Source organism: Chrysochloris asiatica, unplaced genomic scaffold (genome assembly GCF_000296735.1).
Source record: "Chrysochloris asiatica unplaced genomic scaffold, ChrAsi1.0 scaffold00030, whole genome shotgun sequence".
Lineage (NCBI taxonomy): Eukaryota > Metazoa > Chordata > Mammalia > Afrosoricida > Chrysochloridae > Chrysochloris > Chrysochloris asiatica.
In genome coordinates, this window is record NW_006408548.1 from 11,297,997 (window position 1) to 11,323,203 (window position 25,207).

Here is a 25,207-nt window from a genome sequence, read left to right on the forward strand (position 1 = left end):
TTGCTTCAGCTCCTTGGCTAGCAACGCGACGGCCAACCCACGCAGGCCCTGATTAGGCCAGCTGCAGTGGGCCCGGGTCTCGCGCGTGCGTTGTTGGGTAACCGGCCTTCTTCGGTGGTGGCTCGGTCCCTCCTTCCTCGGCACGCCCTTCTCTCCATAACTTCCCGGGCCCCTGAGGGGTAGGGCCGCGCCGGTCCGGACCTGGTGCAGTTGAGGCGAAGAAATGGAAATCCTTCTTTGGCGCTGCCGAAGCAGCTGCATTCGCTGGGGAAGCAGCAGTGTTTTCGAGGAAACCGGAAGCCCTTGGTGACCCCTAGCGACCCGGTTTAATTTCGATCCGTTTCCACACACGGGACTCGAAAGTAGGCGGCCCTGGGGCAGCCCTCCAAAGCCTGGCGCCGGGGTGAGTGACTCGCTTTGTCCGGGCCTGGGCAGGGGTTGCGGGCAGTTACGGGACCAACCTCCGCCCGTGTTGGTCGTCCGAAGAGATCTGTCATTTTCTCTCAAAAAGCCGATCTCCACTACTTTCCCCATCCTACCCCTTTATTTGACTCGAGATGATTCCACCCCGGGGCACCCCATAGCCCTGTCGCCCCAGCACTCCAGTTCCAGGTCCTTGGCCCTTTACTTCTACTTCCCCCATATTGCACTATCCCTATCCTTCGATTTACTTGGACCCTTCCATTTCTATTTCATTCATTGGAATGGCTTTTGTATCGGAAAGGACAGAGGGACAGGTGGCTAGAACGGCACTGCCTCGAGTGTCCGAGCACTGGACACCAAACCTCTGTACATTATCCAGGGCTTACAGTTGGCTTTCGTCGTCTCTCCAATATCTAACCTGTGTGTGTATTCAGTCTGGTTATTTGCTGAGTGACTACGACACACAAGGTAGACTAGGACAATCCCAATAGACAATATACAAGTGAAATAAATTACTCATGAAAATTGTAATATAAATCAGAATACAAATTGCTTCAAGACGTGTTGGAAGTAAACGTGTTTTAGAAGTAAGGTGATCAAAGATAGTAATTTACTAAAGATTGAATTTGACCATGTTTAGTGCCTAGAATCTGCTCCAACTCTTAGTAATCCTGTATAGGGGGGTCCCAGGCTGTAAATCTATACGGTGTGGTTAGCAGTCCAGTGTTTATCCTATGGAGCCCCTTCTATGTTAGTGCTGCTGTCCAGTGGGTTTCTACTTATGTCTCAGTAGCAACCTTGTATAGGATATCCGAGAAGTGGCTATTGAGTTTGAACCGTCCACCTTGTGGTTAGCAGTCCAGTGCTTACTCTGGAGCACCACATAGGAATTTTAAATTGAACTGAGCAAGATATCAAGGCAAAATTTAAATTCTAGTTCTCTAAAAATGCCAATGTCTAATTTCCCAATCTCTTGTGATCATTCCCTGTATCTGTAAATTGGAAATAGTGCCTCCCTCACAGGATCATTGCAGATTTTAATGTGATATTGTTTGTAATCTGGGAAGTTGTATACAGATGTAATATGAGAGAGACGCATAGTTGATAGAACATACAGTGAGTTATGCTAGAACAGCAGGAACTGAATCCTAAATGTTCCAGTTATTCACTGAAACTTGTTAGGATTCTAAACCTCTTCCTCCTTTTTTGTCTCTAAAATGGGAATACGTCCTAGTTTCTAAGCACTATCGTGGCTCTGGTAGCGTAGTGGTTACGAATCGGGTTGCGAACCACAAGGTCAGCAGTTCGAAACTACCAGCTGCTCCGCGGGAGAAAGATGAGGCTTTCTGCTCCCGTAAAGATTTACAGCCTCGGAAACCCTGTTCAGGGTCGCTATGGGTCAGAACCCCCCTCGACGGCACTTAACAACAACAACTTAACATAGTGGCTCAGGTATCCACTAGATGACTTTCATTCTTGACTCCGAAGCTTCCTAATACTTGGTTTTCTTAATTATGCTACGTTGTTGTTGTTGTTGTTAAGTGCCATCGAGTCGGTTCCGACCCATAGCGACCCTGTACAGAGTTTCCGAGGGTGTAAATCTTTACGGGAGTAGAAAGCCTCATCTTTCTCCCGCGGAGCGCCTGGTAGTTTCGAACCACAGACCTTAAGGTTCGCAGCCCGATTCGTAACCACTACGCTACCAGAGCTCGTGGCATACCATAAACACTCCGTAAATATAATTACCAATACAGAGGGCTAAGTCGCGGTGTGGTGCTGTAGGATAAGCACAAGACTCTTAACCACAAGGTTGGCAGTTCAGACCCACAAGCTGCTCCTTGGAAACTATACAGGAACTGACTTGATGTCAATTAACTACAATCACCACAGAGTGCTCCCTTGATTAACAAGTAAAAATGATGAGATGAAGTTCTTTGTAATCCTTGAAGTAATAAGATAAATGTAGTTTATGTTTTTTTCTTAGTGATATTTTGGATTGAAGTATAGTTTTATCAGATCACTATTAAAAAACAAAAGTTGATTACGTAAGTAACATTTACTCAATATACTTTATGACAGCAATGGAAAAACATAGATTGTTCTATGCTGGCCCTGAAATATAATCTTATGATTTCTCTGACTGTACAAACTGATTTCTGGTCTAACACAATTACTGAGATAATGTCATTGTGGGTTGTGAAAGTGTAGTTTTTCTTCCTGTACATCTGATGCTAAACACTAATTGAATCATAGGGCATTTGACTGCTAAGGTGCATAGATTGTTATCACATTGTGAAAAAAGACACTTGATTATTTCCTCTGAATAAACTTGTTTGGCCATATCTACCCCCATTTCACTACAAATAGGGGAAAAGAAGCAAACGTGGATCACTCGGACTTTATAAGATGTAATTTATAATTCATGCATCACACGAAGTGAATACAATGATATCCCAATTTAGCCAAAGTAGAACTGTGATGGAAATTCTAAATAAGGTTCCATTTGAGAGATGGTGATAAAGGAAAGCTTCTTTCACATAGGCTTAAATTCAAACTCCAGATCCAACACATAACTACTCTTCATTGTTCCTGTCTGGTGGCATCAAGTCGGTACCGCTCATAGCAACCCTGTGTCCAACAGAATGAAACACTGCCCAGTCCTGCACCAAACACACAGTCGTTACTACACCCCGTTGTTACTGCCACAGTGTCAGTCCACTGCACTGATCTTTCTCTTTTTCACTGACCCTCCACTTTACAAAGCATTTTATCTTTCTCCAGGGACTGGTCCCTCCTACAATATACCCAAACTATGAGTGATGAAGTCTGACCATCCTGATTTCCAAGGATCATTCTGGCTGTACTTCTTCCAGCACAGATTTATTTGTTCTTCAAGCAGTCCATGGTTCTTTCAATATTCTCCTCCAACACCGTAACTCAAATGCATCAATTTTTCTATCGGATTCCTTATGCACCGTCCAACTTTCACATGCATATGAAGTTAGTGAAAATTCAATGGCTTAGTTTAGATGCACCTTAGTCCTCAAACTGACATCTTTCTTCTTGAACACCTTAAAGAGGTCTTGTGCAGCAGTTTTGCCTAATGCAGTATCTTTATTTGATTTCTTGACTGCTTCTTCCATGAGTGTTGATGGTTGATCTGAGCCAAATGAAGTCTTTGGCAACTTCATTCGTCTCTCCATTTTTATGAATGTTGTTTATTGGTCCGGTGGTGAGGAGAGTTGTTTTCTTTACATTGAGATGAAACCCATACTGAAGGTTGTGGCCTTTGATCTTCATCAGTAAGTATTTTAAGTCCTCTTTGCTTTCAGCAAGCAACTTTCTATCATCTGCATATCACAGGTTATTATGAGTCTTCTTCCATTTCTGATGCCATGTTTGTTTTTTGTTTTTTTTATATACAGCTTCTCGGATTATTTGCTCAGCATACCAATTATATAAGTATGGTGAAAGGATACAACCCTGGTACACACCTTTCCTAATTTTAAGCCATTTAGTGTTGCCTTGTTCTATTCGAACAAATGCCTCTTGGTCTACGTACAGGTTCCTCATGAGCACAATTAAAGTGTTCCAGAATACTCATTCTTCGCAACGTTGTAGAAAGCCTTTGCGAAGTCCATAAAACACAAGTAAGCATCTTTCTGGTATTCTCTGCTTTCAGTCAAGATCCATCTCACATAAGAAATGATATCCCTTGCTCCATGCCCTCTTTTGAATCCATCTAGAATCTCTGGAAGTTCTCTGTCAATGTATGGTTGCAGTCATTTTTTAATTATCTTTAGTGAAATTTGACTCGCATGGGATTTCAGTGATATTGTCCGATGATTTCCGCATTTCGATGATTTCCACATTTGTTGGGTCATTACAAATCTTACCACGTAGAGCCTCAGTTTTTCTTCAGTGATAAGAAAAGTGGTAAGTTTTTCTTCTGTCAAGTTTGGTTTGAACTTGAAATAATGTGTATATAACACATCTCTTACTCATTTCCTGGAGTGCTGGTGGCACTGTAGGATAACCACCGGTCTAACCATGAGGTTAGCAGTTCAAACTCCAGGGGAGAAATATGAGGCTTTCTGCTTCTGTGAAGATTTATAGACTCAGAAATCCTGTACAAGGTCACTGTAAGTCAGAACCGACTCCACGACACTTACCAACAACAACTCAGATCCTGGCAAAAATGTTAATTGTCTTCTATTTAACTTTCCATTCATATTTGTATTAAAATCTTTTCTTAATTTTGTTGTTGTTATGTGCTGTGGAGTCGGTTCCGACTCATAGTGACTCTGTACAGGGTTTCCGAGGCTGTAAATTTTTACGGGAGCAGAACACCTCATCTTTTGAACTGCTGACCTTGTGGTTCGCAGCCTGATTCGTAGCTACTACGCTACCAGAGCTTCTTAATTTACGAAGGTGGAAAATTTAGATCTGCAGAAGAGAAGTGAGCTGATCAAAGTGGCAGAACCTAGACTGGAATCTGGGTTTTCTACATCTGGCACCAGTGTTCTTTTATATAGTTTTGCCTTGTCTACATTTTCATTGGTCAAATGAGAATCCAAGTTTTATCGCCTTGTGAATTTGGATTAAAAGCACCGACTTTGAAGTCACGTTGCCACTAATTGTGTGGCCTTACCAAACCGAACCATACCCTCTTCTTTTGAGTTGATTATAACTCATAGCAAGCCTACAGGACAGAGTAGAACTGTTCCTTTGAGTTTCAGATATTAAATCTGCCTCATCTTTCTCTGGTTGTGCATCTGGTGTATTTGAAGCACTTGACTTCTGATTACCAGCCCAAGGCTTAACCTAGTGTATCTCAGGACTACTTTGTTTAGCCTTGTTGTTGTTAAGTGCCTTTGAGTTGGATCTGACTCATAGTAACGCTTTATATGGTTTCCAAGGAGTGGCTGATTAGCAGTCCATTGCTTATCCTTTGGTGCCATACCAGGACTCCATGTGCGTAGCCTTAGGTAAGTTACTTAATTTTCTAATTTTCTAAGATTTTGTTTATCAAATAGGATGGTGGTGGTGGTTATGCTATAGTGTTGGTTCCGACTCATAGGGACCCTGTATAGGCTTTCTGAAGCTGTAAATCTTTACAAGAGTAGAAATCCGAATCATTTTCATTCAGAGCAGCTGGTAGATTTGAACTGCTGACCTTTCAGTTAGCTGACCAACTAGTAATCCACTACACTACCAGGGCACCTTTTCAGTTAGCATAATAGGTGCTATATAGTACGAAGCAGAAAAATGCGTATAAAAGCGCTTGTTGTTGTTAGGTGCCATCTAGTTGGTGCCGACTCTTAGCGACCTTATGCACAGCAGAACGAAACACTGCCCGATACTGGGCCAACATCACTATTGTTGCCATGCTTGAGACCATTGATGCTGCCACTTGGACAGTTCATCTCGTTGGGGGTCTTCCTCTTTTTCTCTGACCCTCCACCTTACCAAACGTGATGTCCTTCCCCAGAGACTAGTCCCTCTTGACAACATGTCCGAAGTATGAGAGACGGAGTTTAGCCATCCTGGCTTCCAAGGAGCACTCTGGCCGCACTTCTTCCGACAGAGATCTGTTGGTTCTTTTGTCAGCCCATGGCACTTTCAATATTCTTCTTCAACACCACAATTCAAAAGCATCAATTCTTCTACAGTCTTCCTTATTCACTATCCAGCTTTCGCATGCATTTAAGATTATTGAAAATACTATGGCTTGGGTCAGGCGCACCTTAGTACTCAAGCTGACATCTTTGCTTCAACGCTTTAAAAAGGTCTTGTGCAGCAGATTTGCCTAATGCAATACGTCGTTTGAGTTCTTAACTGCTGCTTCCGTAAGTGTTGATAATTGACCCAAAAAGAATGAAGACCTTGACAACTTCAATCTTTTCTCCATTGATGAGAATGTTGTTTATTGGTCCAGTGGTGTCGATTTTTGTTTTCTTTATATTGAGATGCAATCCATACTGAAGGCTGTGATCTTTGATCTTTATAAGTAAATAGTTTAAGTCCTCTTCACTTTCAGCAAGCAAGGTTATATCATCTGCATATTGCAAGTTGTCAATGAGTCTTTCTCCAATACTGATGCCACATTTTTCTTCATATAACCCAGCTTCTCGGATTATTTGCTCAGCATACAGGTTGAATAAGTATGGTGAAAAAATACAACCCTGTCATACTCCTTTCTTAATTTTAAACATCCAGTGTTCCCATGTTCTGTTCGAACAACTGCCTATTGGTCCATGTACAGATTCCTCATGAACACAATTAAGTGTTCCTGAGTACTCATACTTCGCAATGTTGTCCATAGCTTGTCATGTTCCACACAATCGAAAGCCTTTGCATAGTCAATAAAGCACAGGTAAACAACTTCCTGATATTCTCTGCTTTCAGCCAAGATACATCAGACATCAGCAGTGATATCTCTCATTCCACGGCCTCTTCTGAATCTGGTTTGAACCTCTGGAAGTTCTCTGTCAATGTATGCTTGCAGCCGTTTCTGTATTACCTTTAGTAAAACTTTACTCGCATGGGATATCAAAGAGATTGTCCGATAATTTCCACATTACATTGGGTCACCTCTCTTTGGAATGGGCACAAATACAGATCTCTTCCAGTCAGTCAGCCAGATAGTTGTCTTCCAGATTTCTTGGCACAGATGAGTGAGTGCCTTCTGTGCTCCCTCACTTTCTTGAAAGATTTCAATTTTTATTCCATCAATTCCTGGTGTCTTGTTCTTTGCCAGTTCCTTGAATGCACCTTGGATTTCTTCCTTCAGTATCATTGTCTCTTGATCATATGCTACCTCTTGAAATGGTTGAACATCAACCATTTCCTTTTGGTACAGTGACTCTTATGTATTCTTTCCATCTTCTCTTGATGCTTTCTGCATCATTCAATAATTTGCCCAGAGAATCTTTCAAGAACGCAAGTCGAGGCCTGAATTTTTTCTTCAGTTCCCCCAGCTTGAGAAATGCTGAGTATGCTCTTCTTTTTTGGTTTTCTGATTCCAGATCTTTGCATATTTTCTTGTAATATTTGGCTTTATCTTCTCGAGCTGATCTTTGAAATTTTCTATTCGGTTCTTATACCTCCTCATTTCTTCCATTTGCTTTAGCATCTCTACGCTGGACAGCAAATTTCAGTGCTTCTTTTGACGTCCATTTTGATCTTTTCCTTAATGCCTTGGCATATGGTAAATGATCAATAAATGATAGATATGCTGATGAAATATGAGGATAATAATATTCCTATAAAAAAATCAGTTTGGTATCAGGAGAGATTTCTATCTTTTCATTTATACCAAACTCAGGTATTTGTAGCATGTGTGGAACTGAGGGCCTTCTTAATATTGATTGCAGTGAGAACACTGAAATTTATTATCTTTAAACTTCTAAATGAATTCTTACAACATTTGAAATTTTTTTTTAAATGTTCCTTTTTCTCAGGCTCAGGAACTAGGCTCTTTACTACCCACCTTAACTGACAGACATCTTATGCCCTCCTTTTTCACTTTGTCATTCTTAAAAATTTCTCTGTTTTCTGTCTTTTATCTCAATCCTTTCTAATTCTCTCTTCATTTATACTTCTCTTAAGTAACTTCTGTGAAGAAATTGAATTTAATAGCCAAATATAGAAAATGTTTGCATGACTCAGTGTTGTTAAGTTGATTTCAACTCTTGGCAAATCCATGTGTATCAATGGAAATATTATCAGCAGACCTGTCTTCCTAGGCATCTCTGGGTGGACTCAAACTTTCAATCTTTTGGTTAGCACTTATCTCTCAAGTGTGTTCTAAATTTCAGTGGAACTTTAGAGTCACCTGGGGTGCTTATGTGGTAATGAGTACGTAATACATATCTTATTCAGCTCTGGTAGCATAGTGGTTACGAATCGGGCTGCTAACCACAAGGTCAGCAGTTCGAAACTACCAACTGTTCTGCGGGAGAAGAAAGACGAGGCTTTCTGCTCCCGTAAAGATTTACAGCCTCGGAAACCCTGTACAGGGTCGCTATGAGTCGGAACCGACTCCACGCCACATAACAACAACAACATTCAGTACCTGGGTAGCACAATGGTTAATTTGACTAGTAACAGGAAATTCATGGTTCCAATCCATCCAGAGACGTCTTACAAGAAAGGCCTGGTAATCTACTTATAAGACTTGAAAACTTGACGAAAAATTTAGAGGGTTGTTACTATGCAACTTTTGGGCACGTTATAGAACAAAGATAATGGATAGAAATGTATAAAGTAAACTAGTCTGACTTACTCATTTTATTCTAAAAATAAGTATTTTGACCAGTTATCTTACTGTGTAAAATGTGGCATTGTTACATGAGTTTATCCCTATGACACTTATAAACTTCTCAGGAGTCCTACTTTTGTAGTTCATGACAGATTGAGTATGTAAAAGATTAATTGGAAAAGTAAATATATTTAGTACTTAAGGCTCTGAAACCCATGTGCTTGTGCTACATGCTGATGATCTGATTCTGACTAAACTTTATGACCTGTCTGGGACCCAGTTTTATCCTTTCTGAAATAAGCTTAGTAAGATCTACTTCAAAGGATTATCATGAGAATTAATTAGATACTATATTTGAAAAACTCTTAGCACATTGTTAAGTAGTTTATTTGGTTGTGTGCTTAAACAGTTGCGTGTGTATTCTTCATATGCTGATCCCATCCAGGTTTATCTTTTAAAATGCCATCGAATAAATACCAAAAGCTATAGTGCCTTTGTTATAAAAGGATGTCTCATTTTGTTTTGTCCTGCCTTTCCATTTTCATCTGCTTCTACTCCCATTCTCCATCCTTCCTTCGTGCCATGCTCTTTCAGGCCTTTGATTGCTACACATGTCCGGTTGTAAAGGTGTCATGACAATAACTACCCTTTTCACTTAAATATTAGAGTAGGAGTCATTCTGTTTTTGTGTATCTTCTTTGAATTTAATGGGCCCTTCCTCTAGTTCTTACAGCATTCTATATTGTTTCTAGCATATATTACTCTTCTGTGATATAATTATTTTTTTTTGCATATTTGTTTCCCCACACTAGGTTTTCCTTACTGAGAAAATTGATTGCTTCAGGATAATAACAAGTGAATAGGAAGAGCTGAGCTGTTAAGAAAGAACTTTATCTGAAGCTAAGGAACATAGGCTTTGACTCCTGGTGTAGTGCTGTAGGATCAGCACTGGACTGCGAATTATTAGGTCAGAAGTTCAAACCCACCAGCCCTTCCTCAGAAACCCTGTGCAGTATCACTGTGACTTGGAACTGACTCGACAGCACTTAACAGCAACAACTACAAAATACATAGGCTTTGATCTTATTAGTAAAGTACACAATGTTTTAGACTTCTTTTTTGACTGTAAGGAACCTGGTGGCACAATGGTTGGGCACTCAGCTGCTAACTGCTCCCATTTAAAATTCAGTCCTCCCTGTGACTACCAGGAGAATGAACAAATCTGTCTTGGAAGAAGTACAGCCAGAATGCTCCTTGAAAGCAAATGGTGAAACTTTGCCTTTTTTGCTTTGAACATGTTATCAGGACAGACCAGTTCTTAGAGAAAGACATCATGTGGCGGGTCAGTGAAAATGAGATCCTTAATGAGATGGATTGACACTTTGACTGACTGCAGCAATGGGCTCAAACATAGCAGTGATTATGAGGATGGTGCAGACAGTTTTAAGGACAGAAGCGTAACTCATGATGAACCAGCTATGAATGGATGGTAAACAGAAGAGAATAGGGCTGTATAGGCAGTTGATTTGTGAAACCCCAGGTATGAGTGTCTGGGTGACTGAGAAAGGCTGCTGGGGTAGTCAGTGAAGAGTGTTTCTAGCTTGTAGTGCTCAAAGGGGTTGGAGGCCAGGCCGTGCTATCTGTTCTGGAGTGCAGTTTTATTCACACTCAGGAGCTTCCAGCTAGTACCCATTGATATGGCTCCAGGTAGCCAAGGATGTTTCAACATAACTTTCAGTGGTTAAGGTAAAAGAGGAAGTGCCACTTAAAGTGGCTGGTGGTGAGGATCATAGAGATGTGGGAAGGTGAGGCCATTTCTAGATGGTAATTGGATGTAAACTGATTATTTCTACAGTTATTGATAATGTTGAGTTTTGTCCAGGCTACCTTGCCCCTTTAATAGTGCAGTTGGTGACAGCAGAATAATAAATGTTATTTCAAGCAAGGGATTGCAAATGACAACAAAATTTTCAGTGACCATTAATTGGTGGTGGTGTTGTTAGGTGTCATTAAGTTGGTTTTCATGCATAGTGACTCTGTGTACAACAGAATGAAGCACTGCCCAGCCCTGCTCCATCCTCACAATTGTTATGATTGATTGCATTGTTTCTGTCATGGTGTCAATGCATTGTTGGGGGTCTTCCTCTTTTTTGTTAACCTTCTACTTTACCAAGCGTGATGTACTTCTCCAGGAACTGATCCCTCTTAACAACATGCCCGCAGTATGTCTTCCAAGACAGATTTTTTTGTTCTCTGGCAGTCAGTACTTTTAGTATTCTTCACGAACACCATAATTCAAATACATTGATTCTTCTCTACTCTTATTCATTTTCCAACTTTCACATACATAAGGCTATTGAAAATACTATGGCTTGGGTCAGGCACACTTTAGTCCTCAAAGTGACATTTTTACTCTTGAACACTTTAAAAGAGGTCTTTTGAGCAGATTTACTTAATTCCATATGTCCTTTAGTTTCTTGACTGCTGTTTCCATGAGTGTTGATTTTGGATCCAAGCAAAATGAAATCTTGGATAACTTCAATCTCTTTTCCATTTATCATGATGTTATTTATTGGTACCTTTGTGAGGATTTTTGCTTTCTTTACTTAGATATGTAATCCATACTGACTGCTGTAGTCTTTGATCTTTATCAGTAAGTACTTAAAGTCCTCTTCCCTTCCAGCAAGCAAGATTGTGTCATTTGCATATTGTAGGTTGTTAATGAGTCTTCCTCCAATCCTAATGCCGTGTTCTTCATATAATCCAGCCTCTTGAATTATTTGCTCTATGTACAGATTGAGTAAGTATGGCAACAGAATACAACTCTGTTACACAACTTTGCTGATTATAAACCATTCAGTATCCCATTCTATTCATACAGCTGCCTCTTGGTCTATTGTCAGAAGTTGGGAACTTTTTTTTTTTTTTGCCAAGGACTATTTGGATATGTTGCTATGAAAAAAGCTCCTAGATTTTTTTGAATCTTTAGTCTTGGCTTCGGTTGCCTTGGTAGGACCAGATCACGTGATTTTGCGGGCGTACTCACAGACTTGATGCTCCCACCCCCTGGTCTATGCATAGATTTCTCATGAGCACAATTAAGTATTTTGCAATACCCATTATTTGTAATGTTATCCATAGTTTGTTATGATCCAAATAATCAAATAACCTTGCATAGTCAGTGAAGCGCAAGTAAACATCTTTCTGGTCTTCTCTGCTTTCAGCCAAGATCCATCTGATGTCATCAGTGACATCCTCTATTCCACATCCTATTCTGAGTCCAGCCTGAATTTCTGGCAGCTCCCTGTCAATGTACTACTATAACTGTTTTTGAATTATCTCTTGCAAAAATTTACTTGCCTGTGATGTTAATGATATTGTTCAATGATTTTCACATTCTGGTGGGTCACCTTTCTTTGGAGTGAGTACAAATACTGATGTCTTCCATTCGGTTGTAGCACATTAGCAAATGACCATCCGAAAGCTTTGTTCCATTCATGTCATTAATAGCAACTCTAAGGAGGTAACTCTTCCAACTTGATGGGCTCATTTGCTGGCAGTATGTTTGAAGATGTTCCACTGCTATTCATAAGGTTTTCAGTAGCTAGCCATTCAGAAGTGGTCTGCCTCTCCCTCTTCTTACTCTCTCATAGTCTGGAAGTTCTGTGGAGACTTGTCCATGATGGGTGACCGTGTTTTTATTTAAAATACTGGTGGCATAACTTATAGCATTACAGCATCACAGCAACACACAGACCACTACAGTATGACAAACTGACAGATGAATGGTGGAATCATTCATTAACTTCTAACGTAAAATATATGAAATTCCATTGATACTCTTTATTTAGTAAGAATTTTTATAGATTCTCTTATGTCCTTGGAGTCCTGGTGTGACACTTTAGGATAAGCACTGGACAGCAAAGTCGGATTGAATCACAAAACCAGCAGATCACAACCCACCAAGTGTTCCTTGGATATTCTATACAGTGTCGCTATGAGTCGGAACCATCTCGACAGCACATAACAATAACAACTTATGTCCTCAGTGGTGCAAATGGTTAGGCTGCTTGGCTGCTAATCAAAAGGTAAGGTTCAAATCCACGCAGAGGTACTCTGGAACAAAAGCTTGTCAGTTACTCCTGAAAAAATCAGCCATTGAAAATGCTATGGAGTAGTTCTTCTTTGACTCACATGGGGTCACCATGAGTTAGAATTGATGCAACAGCAACTATTTGGTTTTCTTATGATTTATATTTCCCTTCTTCTTAGTTATTTAGTGCTGCTGTAACTGAAATGCCGTATGTTGATGGCCCTAACAAACAAATTTATTTTCTCACAGTTTGGGAGGCAAGAAAGTCCAAATTCAGAGCTTTGGCTCTGGATAAAGGTCCTTGTCTATTTCAACATCTCTGTGTCCGCCACTACTTGAAAGTGATCCCTATTTGTCTTGGTATTAGCCTTTCTTTCCCTTGTATCTAGGATCTTCACATTGCAGGGACCCCCAAATACAAAGGATAATTATTGTTTGGTACCATCAAGTTGGTACTGACCCATATCGACCTTATGCACAACAGAACAAATCACTGCCTGGTTCTGCTTGCTTATTTAATTTTTTACGTCCCAAAAAAAGATTGACTCTAGATACAAATTAATCCTATAGATGGTATCTGGCCTCTTTAAAGTCATAGAACTGAGGGTTTACGATACACAGGATAATTATATATGATCAGGGCTGATTACATCATGATTATAGCATATTAGATCTCATCATGGGGAATTAATATCTTAACTGCTAAACCACTGAGAATCCAGGTCCAGCCAACTTGGCACAAAACCCTAAGCATATCACTATCTTAGCTTATCTTTTTCCCATTAATTTTTCAGAGTTTTCACCTACAATTTCTCCTTCCGGAGTATTTTCCCAAGAACGTAGCTTTTATATGGGGAAGTACTACTGAACTTAACAGCAAAAGTACATGTACAGAGTAAACACATTGTTCACTAAATAATGAAAGTAACTAAGCTTAACCAAAGTCCCTAGAGTCAGTGTGATTCGGATCCTACCCTATCATTCAGTAATCAGTATTGATTGAGCACCTTCATTGGGTACAGAGTGATGAGCAAAAGCAAGCATAGTCCCTGCCCTCACAGAGTAATGTTCTACTAACTTTTTGTTGGTTTGTTTGCAACCATTGGTATTAATTCATTTCCAAAACTTGTCATAAAACTACATCATAGAGTGATGAAATGAAGAACATAATAGGGCAGTCAAATTTTAATTTCTGTGTCTCCTATAGTGGCACAACATAAACAACCAACAACCAGTCTGCAAAGACTCGTGTGTGCCTTCAAACTTCTGTAATAGTATATTACAATGAATTATAGTCAGAGTTTTTTTGAAAATGTATAATGTGGAAGTTATAAAGCTTGATATTAATATTTAAGAATGGAAATATTGATGATGGAGAAATACATGGGTATAAAGTGTGTTTAAAAATTTGACCCTTTTAAGTGAAATTATATAGTTCACAGATATTTATAAAGCTTAGTAACAATATATTATCATCTAAATGTTGTATAGATAGCAAATCACTGAGTAGTTCTAACTGTTTGAAGGAAGTCCTGGTATAGTGCTGTAGGATAAGCATTGGACTGCTAACCACAAGGTGGGTGGTTCAAATCCACCAGCTATTCCTTGGAAACACTGCATGGTTGGTATGAGTCAGAACTGACTTGACAGCACTTAACAACAACATCCCTATGAAGTTGTTGCTATTCTCTTATATTATCTCATTATAAATAAGGAAACTGAGCCAGAGAACTTCAGTAATTTATACAGAGTTACACAGACTAAGCAGTAGAGCTTGGATTAGAAAACCCAAGCAGTCTATATCTAGTCCTTACTCTGAATTACCATGCTATTGCTGTTTAGGGTTTCTGAAGGCGCACTGGTATCATAGTGGTTTATGAGCTGGGCTGCTAACCACAAGGTCAGCAGTTTGAATCTACCAAGTTGCTCTTCAGGAGAAAGATGAGATTTTCTGCTCCCATAAAGATTTACGGCTTCAGAAAACGTATCCTGTAAGTCAGAACTGACTTGACATCACACCACCACCACTATAGGTTTTCCAAGGAGTGGCTGGTGAGTTTGAATGACTGACTTTGAGGTTAGCAGACCAGTGCTTATCCTATAGTGCCACACTGTGCTAAACTGCCTCTAAAAAAGTAAGAGCTTTTAAATGTTACCCCAACGTCTGCATTATTCTAGATATGTCTTTTTGTTTATCCCTTATTTATTCAATGAGACATTTATATTCCATATGTGTTTGTTTAAACTAGCTGTCATGGATGCATTGGTGGAAGATGATATCTGCATTTTGAATCATGAAAAAGGCCACAGAAGAGATACAGAAGTGACTCCAGTTTCAATATATCCAGGAGATGAGTCTGTTGCTTCACATTTTGCCCTAGTCACTGCATATGAAGACATCAAAAAACGACTTAAGGACTCAGAGAAAGAGAACTGTTTATTAAAGAAAAGAATAAGAATTTTGGAAGAAAAGGCAATTATCTTTTATTTTCATTATTATGTATTGTGAGATAATGAATAATTCTTTTGAAATTTTAAATATTTTTTCCTTCTCTCTTCTATGGTTATACTTATTTCCAAGCGTAATTCATTGTAAATATCAAAATATTAGGCGTTCATTATACTTAGTCACAGTGCCATTCGTATACCATACTATTGGTATGTCAATAGGATTTAATCACTTAGAAGGGACATGCTCAAAATATTTTTCTTTGTTTCTGTTTCTAAATTTTGACCCCCTTCTGGTAGCGTAGAGTTTATAAGTCAGGCTGCAAACCTTAAGGTCAGCAGTTTGAAATTACCAGCCAAAGATGAGGCTTTCTGTTCCCGTAAAGATTTACAGCCTCGGTATCCTTTCATAGTGTCGCTATGAGTCAGAACTGACTCCACGGCACATAACCACCACCAGATAACTGTGAGCCCTGGGGTGGTGCTGTAGGAGAAGCACGACTAGTAACCACAATGTCAGTGGTTCATACCCACCAGCCGCTCTGGAAAATCCTGTACAGTTGCTGTAATGTGGTACTGACTTTGCAGTACACAAGAACAACATATAACTGTATTTTATTCATAATTTAAAAATCTGTGAAGCAAATGACATACCAACAAAGGAAATTGAGAGTCAAAGGATGACGTGACTAATTGTAATTGCTTCACCAATGACTGAAATTTCACCAAGACTTTTATCTTATTTACCTCAACCTTTCTTTTGTTCTTGAATGAATGTATATAAATACTGCTTTTGACTGATAAATATCCTGTTTTCCTTTTCATGTAGAAAATTCGTGCGCATAAATATTTTAGAAAGTATAAACAATGTTTTGTGCTAGAGTCGATTTTTCACTCATAGCAATCCCATGTTGAACCGAGTAGAACTGCTCCATAGCTTTTTCTTGGTGTAGTGTGCACTTTATGATAAGCACTGTATTGTGAACCACAAGGTCAGCAGTTCAAACATACCAGGTGCTCCTCAAACCCTATATATACAGTGTCGCTATGAGTTGAAACCAACTAGACCACACTTAACAACAAAGCAGCAACAAACAGTCTTTATTAGGGAAAGTGGCTACTCCATTGGGTAATCACTGGACTGTGAACCACAAGGCTGATGGTTCAAGCCCACAAGCTGCTCTGAAGGAGAAAGATGAAGCTTTCTGCTCCCGAAAAGATTTGGAGCCTGTTGTTAGTTGCTGCAAGTTGACCCCTGACTCATCGCATTTCATGTGTTGTTACAGAATAGAAGTAATCCATAGGAATGTTTCTTAAATGTGGTGCTGTGGATTAATGTGTTGGACTGCAAAGTCAACTTGGTCAGCATCACCAGCCACGCCTTGGAAACCCTATATAGGGTCGCTATTGGGTCCGAACTTACTTGAGGACACTTAACAGGAACAACATTATCTTAACGATGAAGCACATTGCTAGGTTTTGCTTTTGTGGAGCTGCTGGATAGGGTCAAAAGACCAATTGCAAACCACTTGCACCACTTTGCATTGCAATGATTAAGTAAGATTACAGACCTGTCAGAAAGCTGACTTATTTTCCCTTCAGAATATCTTTTAAAATGTACCTTTTCTGTTTTTATATCATTAGCTTATAGGAGCTCGACTAGACGAAGAAAGTTCTGTGGGACGAGAACAAGTCAATAAGGCCTATCATGCATATCGAGAGGTCTGCATTGATAGAGATAATTTGAAGAGCAAATTGGATAAAATGGTAAGTTGGTTTAAAAAGAAAGTAATATATTATAAATGAATTTTCTTTAACCAATTTAAAGTAGTTACAGATATTAAATAAAAATTAAATAGATGCTCAAGACAAAAATGGGATTTTGTAACTTATTTCTACACAAAATAAATAATGATGTAGTGATGCTTGAGCCTTGATTACACATTGGATAACCAGAAGGTCAGTGGTTCGAATCCACCAGCTGCTTTGTGGGAGAAAGATGCAGCAGTCTGTTTCAGTAATGATTTACAGCTGAAAATGCTTAAATACATATAGCACTAGTAACTTAGTTTGTAAAATCATGACATGGTAGAATTTGTCATTATGTTAAAAGGAAAAGAAGCCATTGAATGAAATATGCCCTAAATTAGAAAAAGAAAGAAGAGATTAATGAATACCAAGTTTTATTTTCCCAGGGCTATTATGAGTTTTTTTGTGTGTGTTATTTTAAATACCTACCCCGAAATGAAGATACAATACCTACCTATTAATTTTATTGAATGTAATCTGGCATTTTCCCTACTTAACTAGAATAAGGACAACTCTGAATCTTTGAAAGTATTGAATGAGCAGCTACAGTCTAAAGAAGTAGAACTCCTCCAGCTAAGGACAGAGGTGGAAACTCAGCAGGGTATGCCACTTACTTGTTATAAATTTTCTAACAGAATTAATGCATTTCATTTGTCCATTTATGTGTTGAATCTATTACCAGTGGTCTAAATCTGTATCTGAGCCTATATTTTCAAATTTTTAGGCATACATGAATTTATCTGTCGTGCTTTAATAAAGTATTAGCTTATTTTAACTTTCTCTTAAATATAAATTTCACTTTTCCAAGAGAAAACATAACGTTTTTATTCAGGGCTAGTTTGTGATGAAGTCGAGGAGGAGGGGAGTAGACCCCTCCCATCTTCATCAAAACCTTTTGCTCTAGCTTTCCCTTCCTGTTGAGCCTTTGTTTACACTGTCATGGAATAGTTATGATTGTTTTTTGTTTTGTTTTGTTTTTTTCTTTTCTGAACATTGTTAAAATAAGCAGATGAGACATTGGGGTAGAAGATCAGGTCTGAGGTATATGATTGTTAGCCAGTACCCATGAACATTGAGTGAAACCACCACAGTTAAGAGACCTTTTGATATGAGTTGCTATCTCAGAATAGCTGGTTGAGTTGTTTCTAAATAACAAGATTAAGGTACTGAGTATTAATTTCAAAATCAAGAATAAAGCAGTATCTAGTTGTATTGCCTTGTCTACGTTGGATTATTTATAAATTTGTTTTGATATCATGCTATTCAGTATTCCAGCCCTGATGGTTCTCCCTGAAGGGACTAGGTAAAATGATTAGCTGAGTGAGGCTCAGTTTATTACTTTTATTACTACTGTAACCTTTACTTTACAAAATAGGTGATTACTGATATGTGTACAATTCCAGTATATTTCATGTACTATCTTCTAAAGTTCCAGATTAGCAAATTTGTACATTAACTTAAACAGAATATGTGGGGTTGAGGTGACTAATACATTCTAAACCAACATTACTAGATATTCTTATTCTTGTTAACATAGATCTTTGAAAGCCATTACTATTTTTTTTATTATTACTACTATTAATTATTATACATGTTTCGCTTTGGTTCTCTTTACCAGCATAACCTTGGGATTGCAAGCAGTATAGAAAGCCGAGGTAACAATGTTCATGTCCATCCTTTTTGCAGTGATGAGGAATTTAAATCCACCTTCATCCAACTGGGAGGTGGAAAAGTTGAGCTGTGACTTGAAGATCCATAGTTTGGAACAAGAGCTAGAATTGATGAGGAAAGAATGCAGCGATCTCAAATTAGAGCTACAAAAATCCAAACAAATGGTACTAAAGAATTATGAAATTGAGAAATTCGGTATTCAGTGTGTAATATGTAGGAATTATAATTAAGTTTTAAACCAGAAAGAGCCCTCGTGCTGCAGTGGTAAAAACTCGGACTGCTAACTGCATGGTTGGAGGTTTCAACCTACTAGCTGCTTCCTAGGAGAAAGACGAGACTGTCGTCTTCCATAAAAATATATAGCCTTGGAAACCCTATGGGGGCAATCCTACTCTGTTCCCTAAGTTTGCTGTCAGTAGAATACATAGCAACAGCTTTGTTGTTGTTGTTAAGTACTGTGGAATTGATTCTGAAGTATAGGGCTTCTGAGTCTGTAAACTTTTGTACGAGCTTGAGATCCTCATCTTTCTCCCACGGAGCAGCTGGTGGGCTCAAAACACCAACCTTGTGGTTAGCAGTGCATAGAGTTGACATAAATTTTAACTATTGAGAAAGGGAATGTTCTCATTGTCTCTTAATCTATGTTTATCTTTTGCTAAAATTTATATACTCTTATTCAGGATTGCAGTTTTTTTGTGTAGAATTTAAAGAGAACTCAGGTTTCAAATTTCCCATTTAATTTAACTTAATATTTTGATGCATCTAGATACCACAAGAGCGGCATGGGTTTTAGAATTCTTAAACAGAATTTGTTAGAACCCTCTTCTTATTCAAAAGTCTTAATAAATCTGGGCAGCTTTGTCATTAAACAGCTGAGAACTGAAAAAATGAAGAGCGGGAAAACCTCTGCTGAATTGCTGAACTGTGGTTAGCTTAGAGTTACAAGGTGATTCTCTGGTCCTCACCAAGAGTCTGTTTAATCTGATACTTCACATTTAATTCTAACAAGACTGGATATATGTTTGAAGATGCTGTGACAGATCACATTGAGGATAAAAAGAGGAATTAAGTCAGAATCAAATCTATGTTAACAGTGTTTTGGTTTTGTGGACATTCCTGTCTGTCAAACTAAGGTAACCAGTTGTGTAATTCTTACTTAGTTCAATTATTTTGCCTACCAAAGCATTCCAACACAGTTGAGCTGGGTCATTACCTTAGTGTCCACAAAGTGAATTCCTGTGAACTGAGTGATGAGAACTTGCTCTGAAGCTCTAGTAAAAGGAAGCACTTATTATAAAAATTACTCTTAATGCTTGTTAAATGTTTTTAGTTTTTTTTTTCCTATTAGACATTTAAAGTTAATCTTCCCAACTTTGAATCTGTGACCACACTCAACAATTCCATCAAAGGTTCTCATTCAGCATGCCCAGTTGCCTTAGTGACCTCATAAAAAGATTTGCTCATAAGAAAAGTTCTGTAAGTTGAAGCTCTGAAATATAATTGTTAACCCCAAAACCCAACCAAGCCCATTGCCATGAAGTTAATTCCCACCCTTACTTAGTGAGTTTATGTAAGATTTCCAAGATTGAATTTTGACTGGAGTTGGGACAGCCTTATGTTTTTCCCTGAGAGTGATTGTTAGGTTTGAACTACTAACCTTGCAGTTTAGAAGTCCAGCATTTAACCCACAGCACCACCAGGACTTGCCTTTACACATTCTATTTGAAATGAAATCATTTCATAGCTTTTATACAGACTGGATACTATGTTATAGAGTGTGAAGAGGTATTGGTTAAGAGTACTAATTAGTCATAGTTGCATCGTAGCATTGGAATCATAAAAAGCTGAATTATAATTCTAAATTTTGCTTATTAGCTGTTTAACATTAAGATAGAAAATATAATTGTTTTGAGCTCGAACTTGTTTATAAAATTGACATCATAATACTTATTTTTATGAGTTGTTGTTGTTAGGTGCCACCGAGTCGATCTCGACCCATAGCTACTTTATGCACAGCAGAACGAAACACTGCCCAATCCTGGGGCACCATTACTACTGTAGATATGTTGTGTTAGATCTGGTAGCATAGTGATTATGAGTCAGGCTGCAAATCTCAAGGTTGGCAGTTCGAAACTACCAGTGTTTCCACAGGAGAAAGATGAGGCTTTCTGCTCCCATAAAGATTTACAACCTCGGAAACTCAATACAGGGTTGCTGTGAGTCAGAACCGAGTCCAGGGCACATAACCACCCCTGTGTTAGATAGTATATGTAAAGCAGCATAATTTTTTCAGTAAGGGAGTGTTAGAAACAACAGCAACAAAAACCCTAAAACATATAATAGAGTAATCCAGAAAAACATGTTTATGTGTGTATTAAGTATATTCCGTAGCATATAACCACCACCACCACCAGTATTTGGTAAGTTTCAGTTCTTAAGTTGCTACTCTTTTCCACTAGATGGTGCTAGAGAATATACTTTGCTTTTTGTTTTATGCATTATCATAAGTCACAGAAATTGACAGGTAGAAAAACTTTAGAAACATCAGTTTTCTTCTGCTGATGAGGAAATTGAGCATGAGCCCCAAAATATCTTAAGGATTGAGGATGTGATAAGGAGGGAATATTTTTTTAAAAAATGAAATTTGATCTCTAATTTTATAAGAATTTTTTTTTCAGTAGGCAGTGGCTAGGTGTAAACTAAAAAAATACAGCTAATATAAATAAATGAACCTGGGAAATGAATTTGGAACCCTTCATACATTTATTTCAGTATATATCAATACCAAGACTTCAATTCATTTTTGTGGAATGTGTACTTTCAAATGTTTCTTTGATGTTGCTGATCAGAAGCTTCTTGATAAGGGAAATCAAAACAGATAAATGAGAGAAATTTATGTTCACAATAATATTGTTGTTAAGTGCCTTCGATAGTGACCCTGTATAGGGTTTCTAAGGAGCAGCTGGTGGGTTTGAACCACCAATCTATTTTAAGTTTTTTGTTTTGTTTTTTATTTAACTCTGCATTACTGAAAACATTTAATCTTGCTTATATCTTTAAAATATTATAATTATTTTTAAGACTGTACTATGTAAAACATTCTGTAGAATCTTCTGAATTGTATAATAGCATCTTTCATTGACATATTTCTTGTGAAGTGCCGTTGATTCAGTTCCAACTCATATCAACCCTGTGTAGGCTTTCCGAGGAGGGGCTGGTGAGCCTGAACTGCTGACCGTGCAGTTCAAACCGACTTTGCAGTCCAGTGCATTAACCCACAGCTCCATATCCAGGACTCCATTGACGTAATAGTGGGTATTTTGTTGGACTCATGGTGTAGCAGTATAGGATAAGCACTGAATTGCGAACCACAAGGTCAGCGATTCAAACCCACCAACTGCTCCTTCGGAACCCTATATAGGGTCACTATGAGTTGGAACCGACTTGACAGCACTTAAAAACACAGCAGTTGATTTGAAGTATCTTCAGTATTCATCACTCTTCTTTCTTCTGCACATGGAGAAACAAATAGTTGTACTTTAGATGGCCGCTCATGAGCTATGAGTAGGATCCGACTTGACCACACTTAACAACAACATTTTATGTTAGTTTTATTTTTCTTGTATTTAATTTGTGAACTTGGTCTAACTGATGTGCCTTCCCATCTATCCCTCCCTAACAAATATTTTTTGGGCATTTATATTTTCCATTCCCACACACTTGTAAATGAAAAATTACAACTCTGACAAGGGCTGCTAGGAGCAGTACATGAGACTCCTAGAGTGTGTCACTGATGGAGCTAGCCTGGTCAGCTTTTATAAGGAAGTGTGTGGCTTCTTTATGGGCTGAGCAGAAGTAAGCCAGGCAGTAGGGGCTGCATTCCAAGCAGTGGGAACTCCTGGCCATAGCTCTCCTGAAAAAGTGAGCTTGGAATAGGCAAGGAACTGAAAGCAGCCAGAGTGGCCTGTGTTGGCAGCGTCCCAGAGAGTGAAGGGAATGAACATGGGGCAAGGCAAGTAGAAGTGGTGGGCAAGGGGTCAGGTCATTTGCCATATAGGGGTAAAGGATTGTGTTTCTATCCCTCCTCAACTCTAGGGAGAAATTCATGTCAGATCTTTGTTGTGTGTGATCTGGGAATAGTGACTTTTGGTTCATCTGCAGTCAGTAAGAATATTCACTGATTCCAGATGTGAATAGTCAGATTTCAAAGAACTATAACTTTGTGCTACCACTCGCCTGTCAGTTAGTCATAATGTGGTAGGTTGTGAGAGCTGTGATTCTGGAAGCTATGCCATGGGTATTTTAAATACCAGCAGGGTCACCCATGGTGGACAGGTTTCAAATGAGCTTCCAGATGAAGACAGAATAGGAAGAAGGAGAGACAAACTATTTCTGAATATTTAGTCATTGAAAACTTTATGAATGGCAGAGAAACACTGTCAGATATAGTGCCGGAAAATGAGCCTCTCAGGTTGGAAGGCAGTCAAAATGCGACTGGGGAAGAGCTGCCTCCTCAAAGTAGAGTTGACCATGATGATGCGAATTGAGTAAAGCCCTGGGGACCTTCATTTTCTGATGGGGTACAACTCAAAATGAAGAGAAACAGCTGTAAACATCCATTAATAATCGGAACATGGAATGTATGAACTATGAATCTAGGAAAATTGGAAATTGTCAAAAATGAAATGGAATGTATAAATATTGATATCTTAGGCCTTAGTTAACTGAAATGGACTAGTTATTGGCCATTTTGAATCTGACAACTACATAGTTTACTATGCCAGGAATGACAAATTGAAGAGGAATGGTGTTGCATTCATAGTCAAAAAGAACATATCCAGATTAGTCATGAGGTACAGTGCTGTCTGTGATTGGATAATAGCCATGAGCCTTATTGAGAAGACCAGTTAATACCACTATCATTCAAATTTACGCACCAACTACTAAAGCCAGTGAGGATGAAATAGAAGAATTCTACCAACTTCTTCAATCTGAAATTGATCAAATACGCAATCAAGATGTATTGATTATTACTGGTGATTGGAAAGAAACACAGAGGAAGGATCAGTAGTTGGAAAATACGGCTTTGGTGATAGAAATAATACTGGAGATCTCATAACATATCTGCAAAACCAATTATTTGTTCATTTCAAATACCTTCTTTAGACAACATAAGAGACGATTATACACATGGACCTCACCAGATGGAATACACAGAAATTAAATTGACTGTATCTGTGGAAAGAGACAGTGGAAAAGCTCTATGTCATCAGCCAAAACAAGGCCAGGGGCAGATTGTGGAACAGACCATGAATTGCTCATATGCAAATTAAAGATATCAGCTTGAGGACTAAAGTGCGCCTGACCCACGCCATGGTATTTTCAGTAACCTCATATGTATGCAATAGCTGCAAAGTGAATAAGGAAGACCATATAAAAATTGATGCATTTGAGTTATGGTGTTGGAGTTGAAAGTGCCATCGGCTGCCAAAAGAATCAACAGATCTGTGTTGGAAGAAGTGCAGCCAGAGTGCTCCTTGGAGGCCAGGATGGACAAACTTTGTCTCTCATACTTAGGACATATTGTCACAAGGGACCAGTTGCTGGAGAAGGATATCACGTTTGGTCAGGTGGAGGGTCAGAGAAAAAGAGGAAGAACCCCAGTGAGATGGATTAGCAATGTGGCAGCATCAGTGGGCTCAAGGTTGGCCCAGGACCGGGCAATGTTTTGTTCTGTTTTACATAAGATTGCTATGAGTTGGTACAGACTTGATGGCACCCAACAACAACAACAACAAGATTAGTGAGGTCATGGTTCCAGGGTCATTGCCAGTCCTTTGAGACATTTGGCATCCCCTGATTTTGTATCTGTTTATATTCATAACAGTTGAACCTAAGGAAAACAAACTCTTGGGTCAAAGAAATAAAAGAATTAGATGAATACAGTTGAGTTTATTTGCAAGATGTGTGAGGTGCCTAAGGAATTCACAATTTGCTATATTTACAGGTGGTGAGGCATCTTATAATATAGAAACCTATTTATTTCACTTAAACATTGTTTTTCAAGATTATGTAACCATGGGAGACTGTTTATGTGAAATTCTCAAATTTGATGGCAGTAAGAGTCAGGCTGCCAACTCGAAACTACCAGTGGTTCCATGAGAGAAAGATGAGGCATTCTGCTCCCATAAAGATTTACAGCCTCGGAAACCCTGTGCAGGGTCACTATGAGTCGGTACCGACTCCACGGTACTTAACAACAACAACCGTCTACTGAGTTGAACTGACTTGACCGCACTTAACAACTTAAGTGTTCTGTAGACATGCTGGGAAACAAATTCATTACTGTCTTTAGGAAATGGCAAACTGATGACTTTCCAGGAGCAGGTTTTTTGAATATTAAAGAAAATCCCTTTGTGCTTATTGCAGATACTCTGAATTTTTAAGAGATTAGCTGGAACAATACTGTTCCATTCAGACTCGGTGCCTGTTTTTTTTTT

General features: G+C 38.8%; 1 protein-coding gene across 1 annotated transcript in view; it reads left to right on the forward strand.

The window, feature by feature from the left end:
* The first annotated feature begins 217 nt into the window (after positions 1 to 217).
* Positions 218 to 25,207, forward strand: part of AZI2 (5-azacytidine induced 2) — a 36,954-nt gene continuing 11,964 nt past the window's right edge. Inside the window, exons 1-5 of the mRNA XM_006851606.1 lie at positions 218 to 403; positions 15,029 to 15,252; positions 16,872 to 16,994; positions 17,538 to 17,637; positions 18,723 to 18,871. Of these exons, the coding sequence (XP_006851668.1) occupies positions 15,034 to 15,252; positions 16,872 to 16,994; positions 17,538 to 17,637; positions 18,723 to 18,871 (591 nt within the window). The 5' untranslated portion in view covers positions 218 to 403; positions 15,029 to 15,033. The remainder of the gene's footprint in view (positions 404 to 15,028; positions 15,253 to 16,871; positions 16,995 to 17,537; positions 17,638 to 18,722; positions 18,872 to 25,207) is intronic.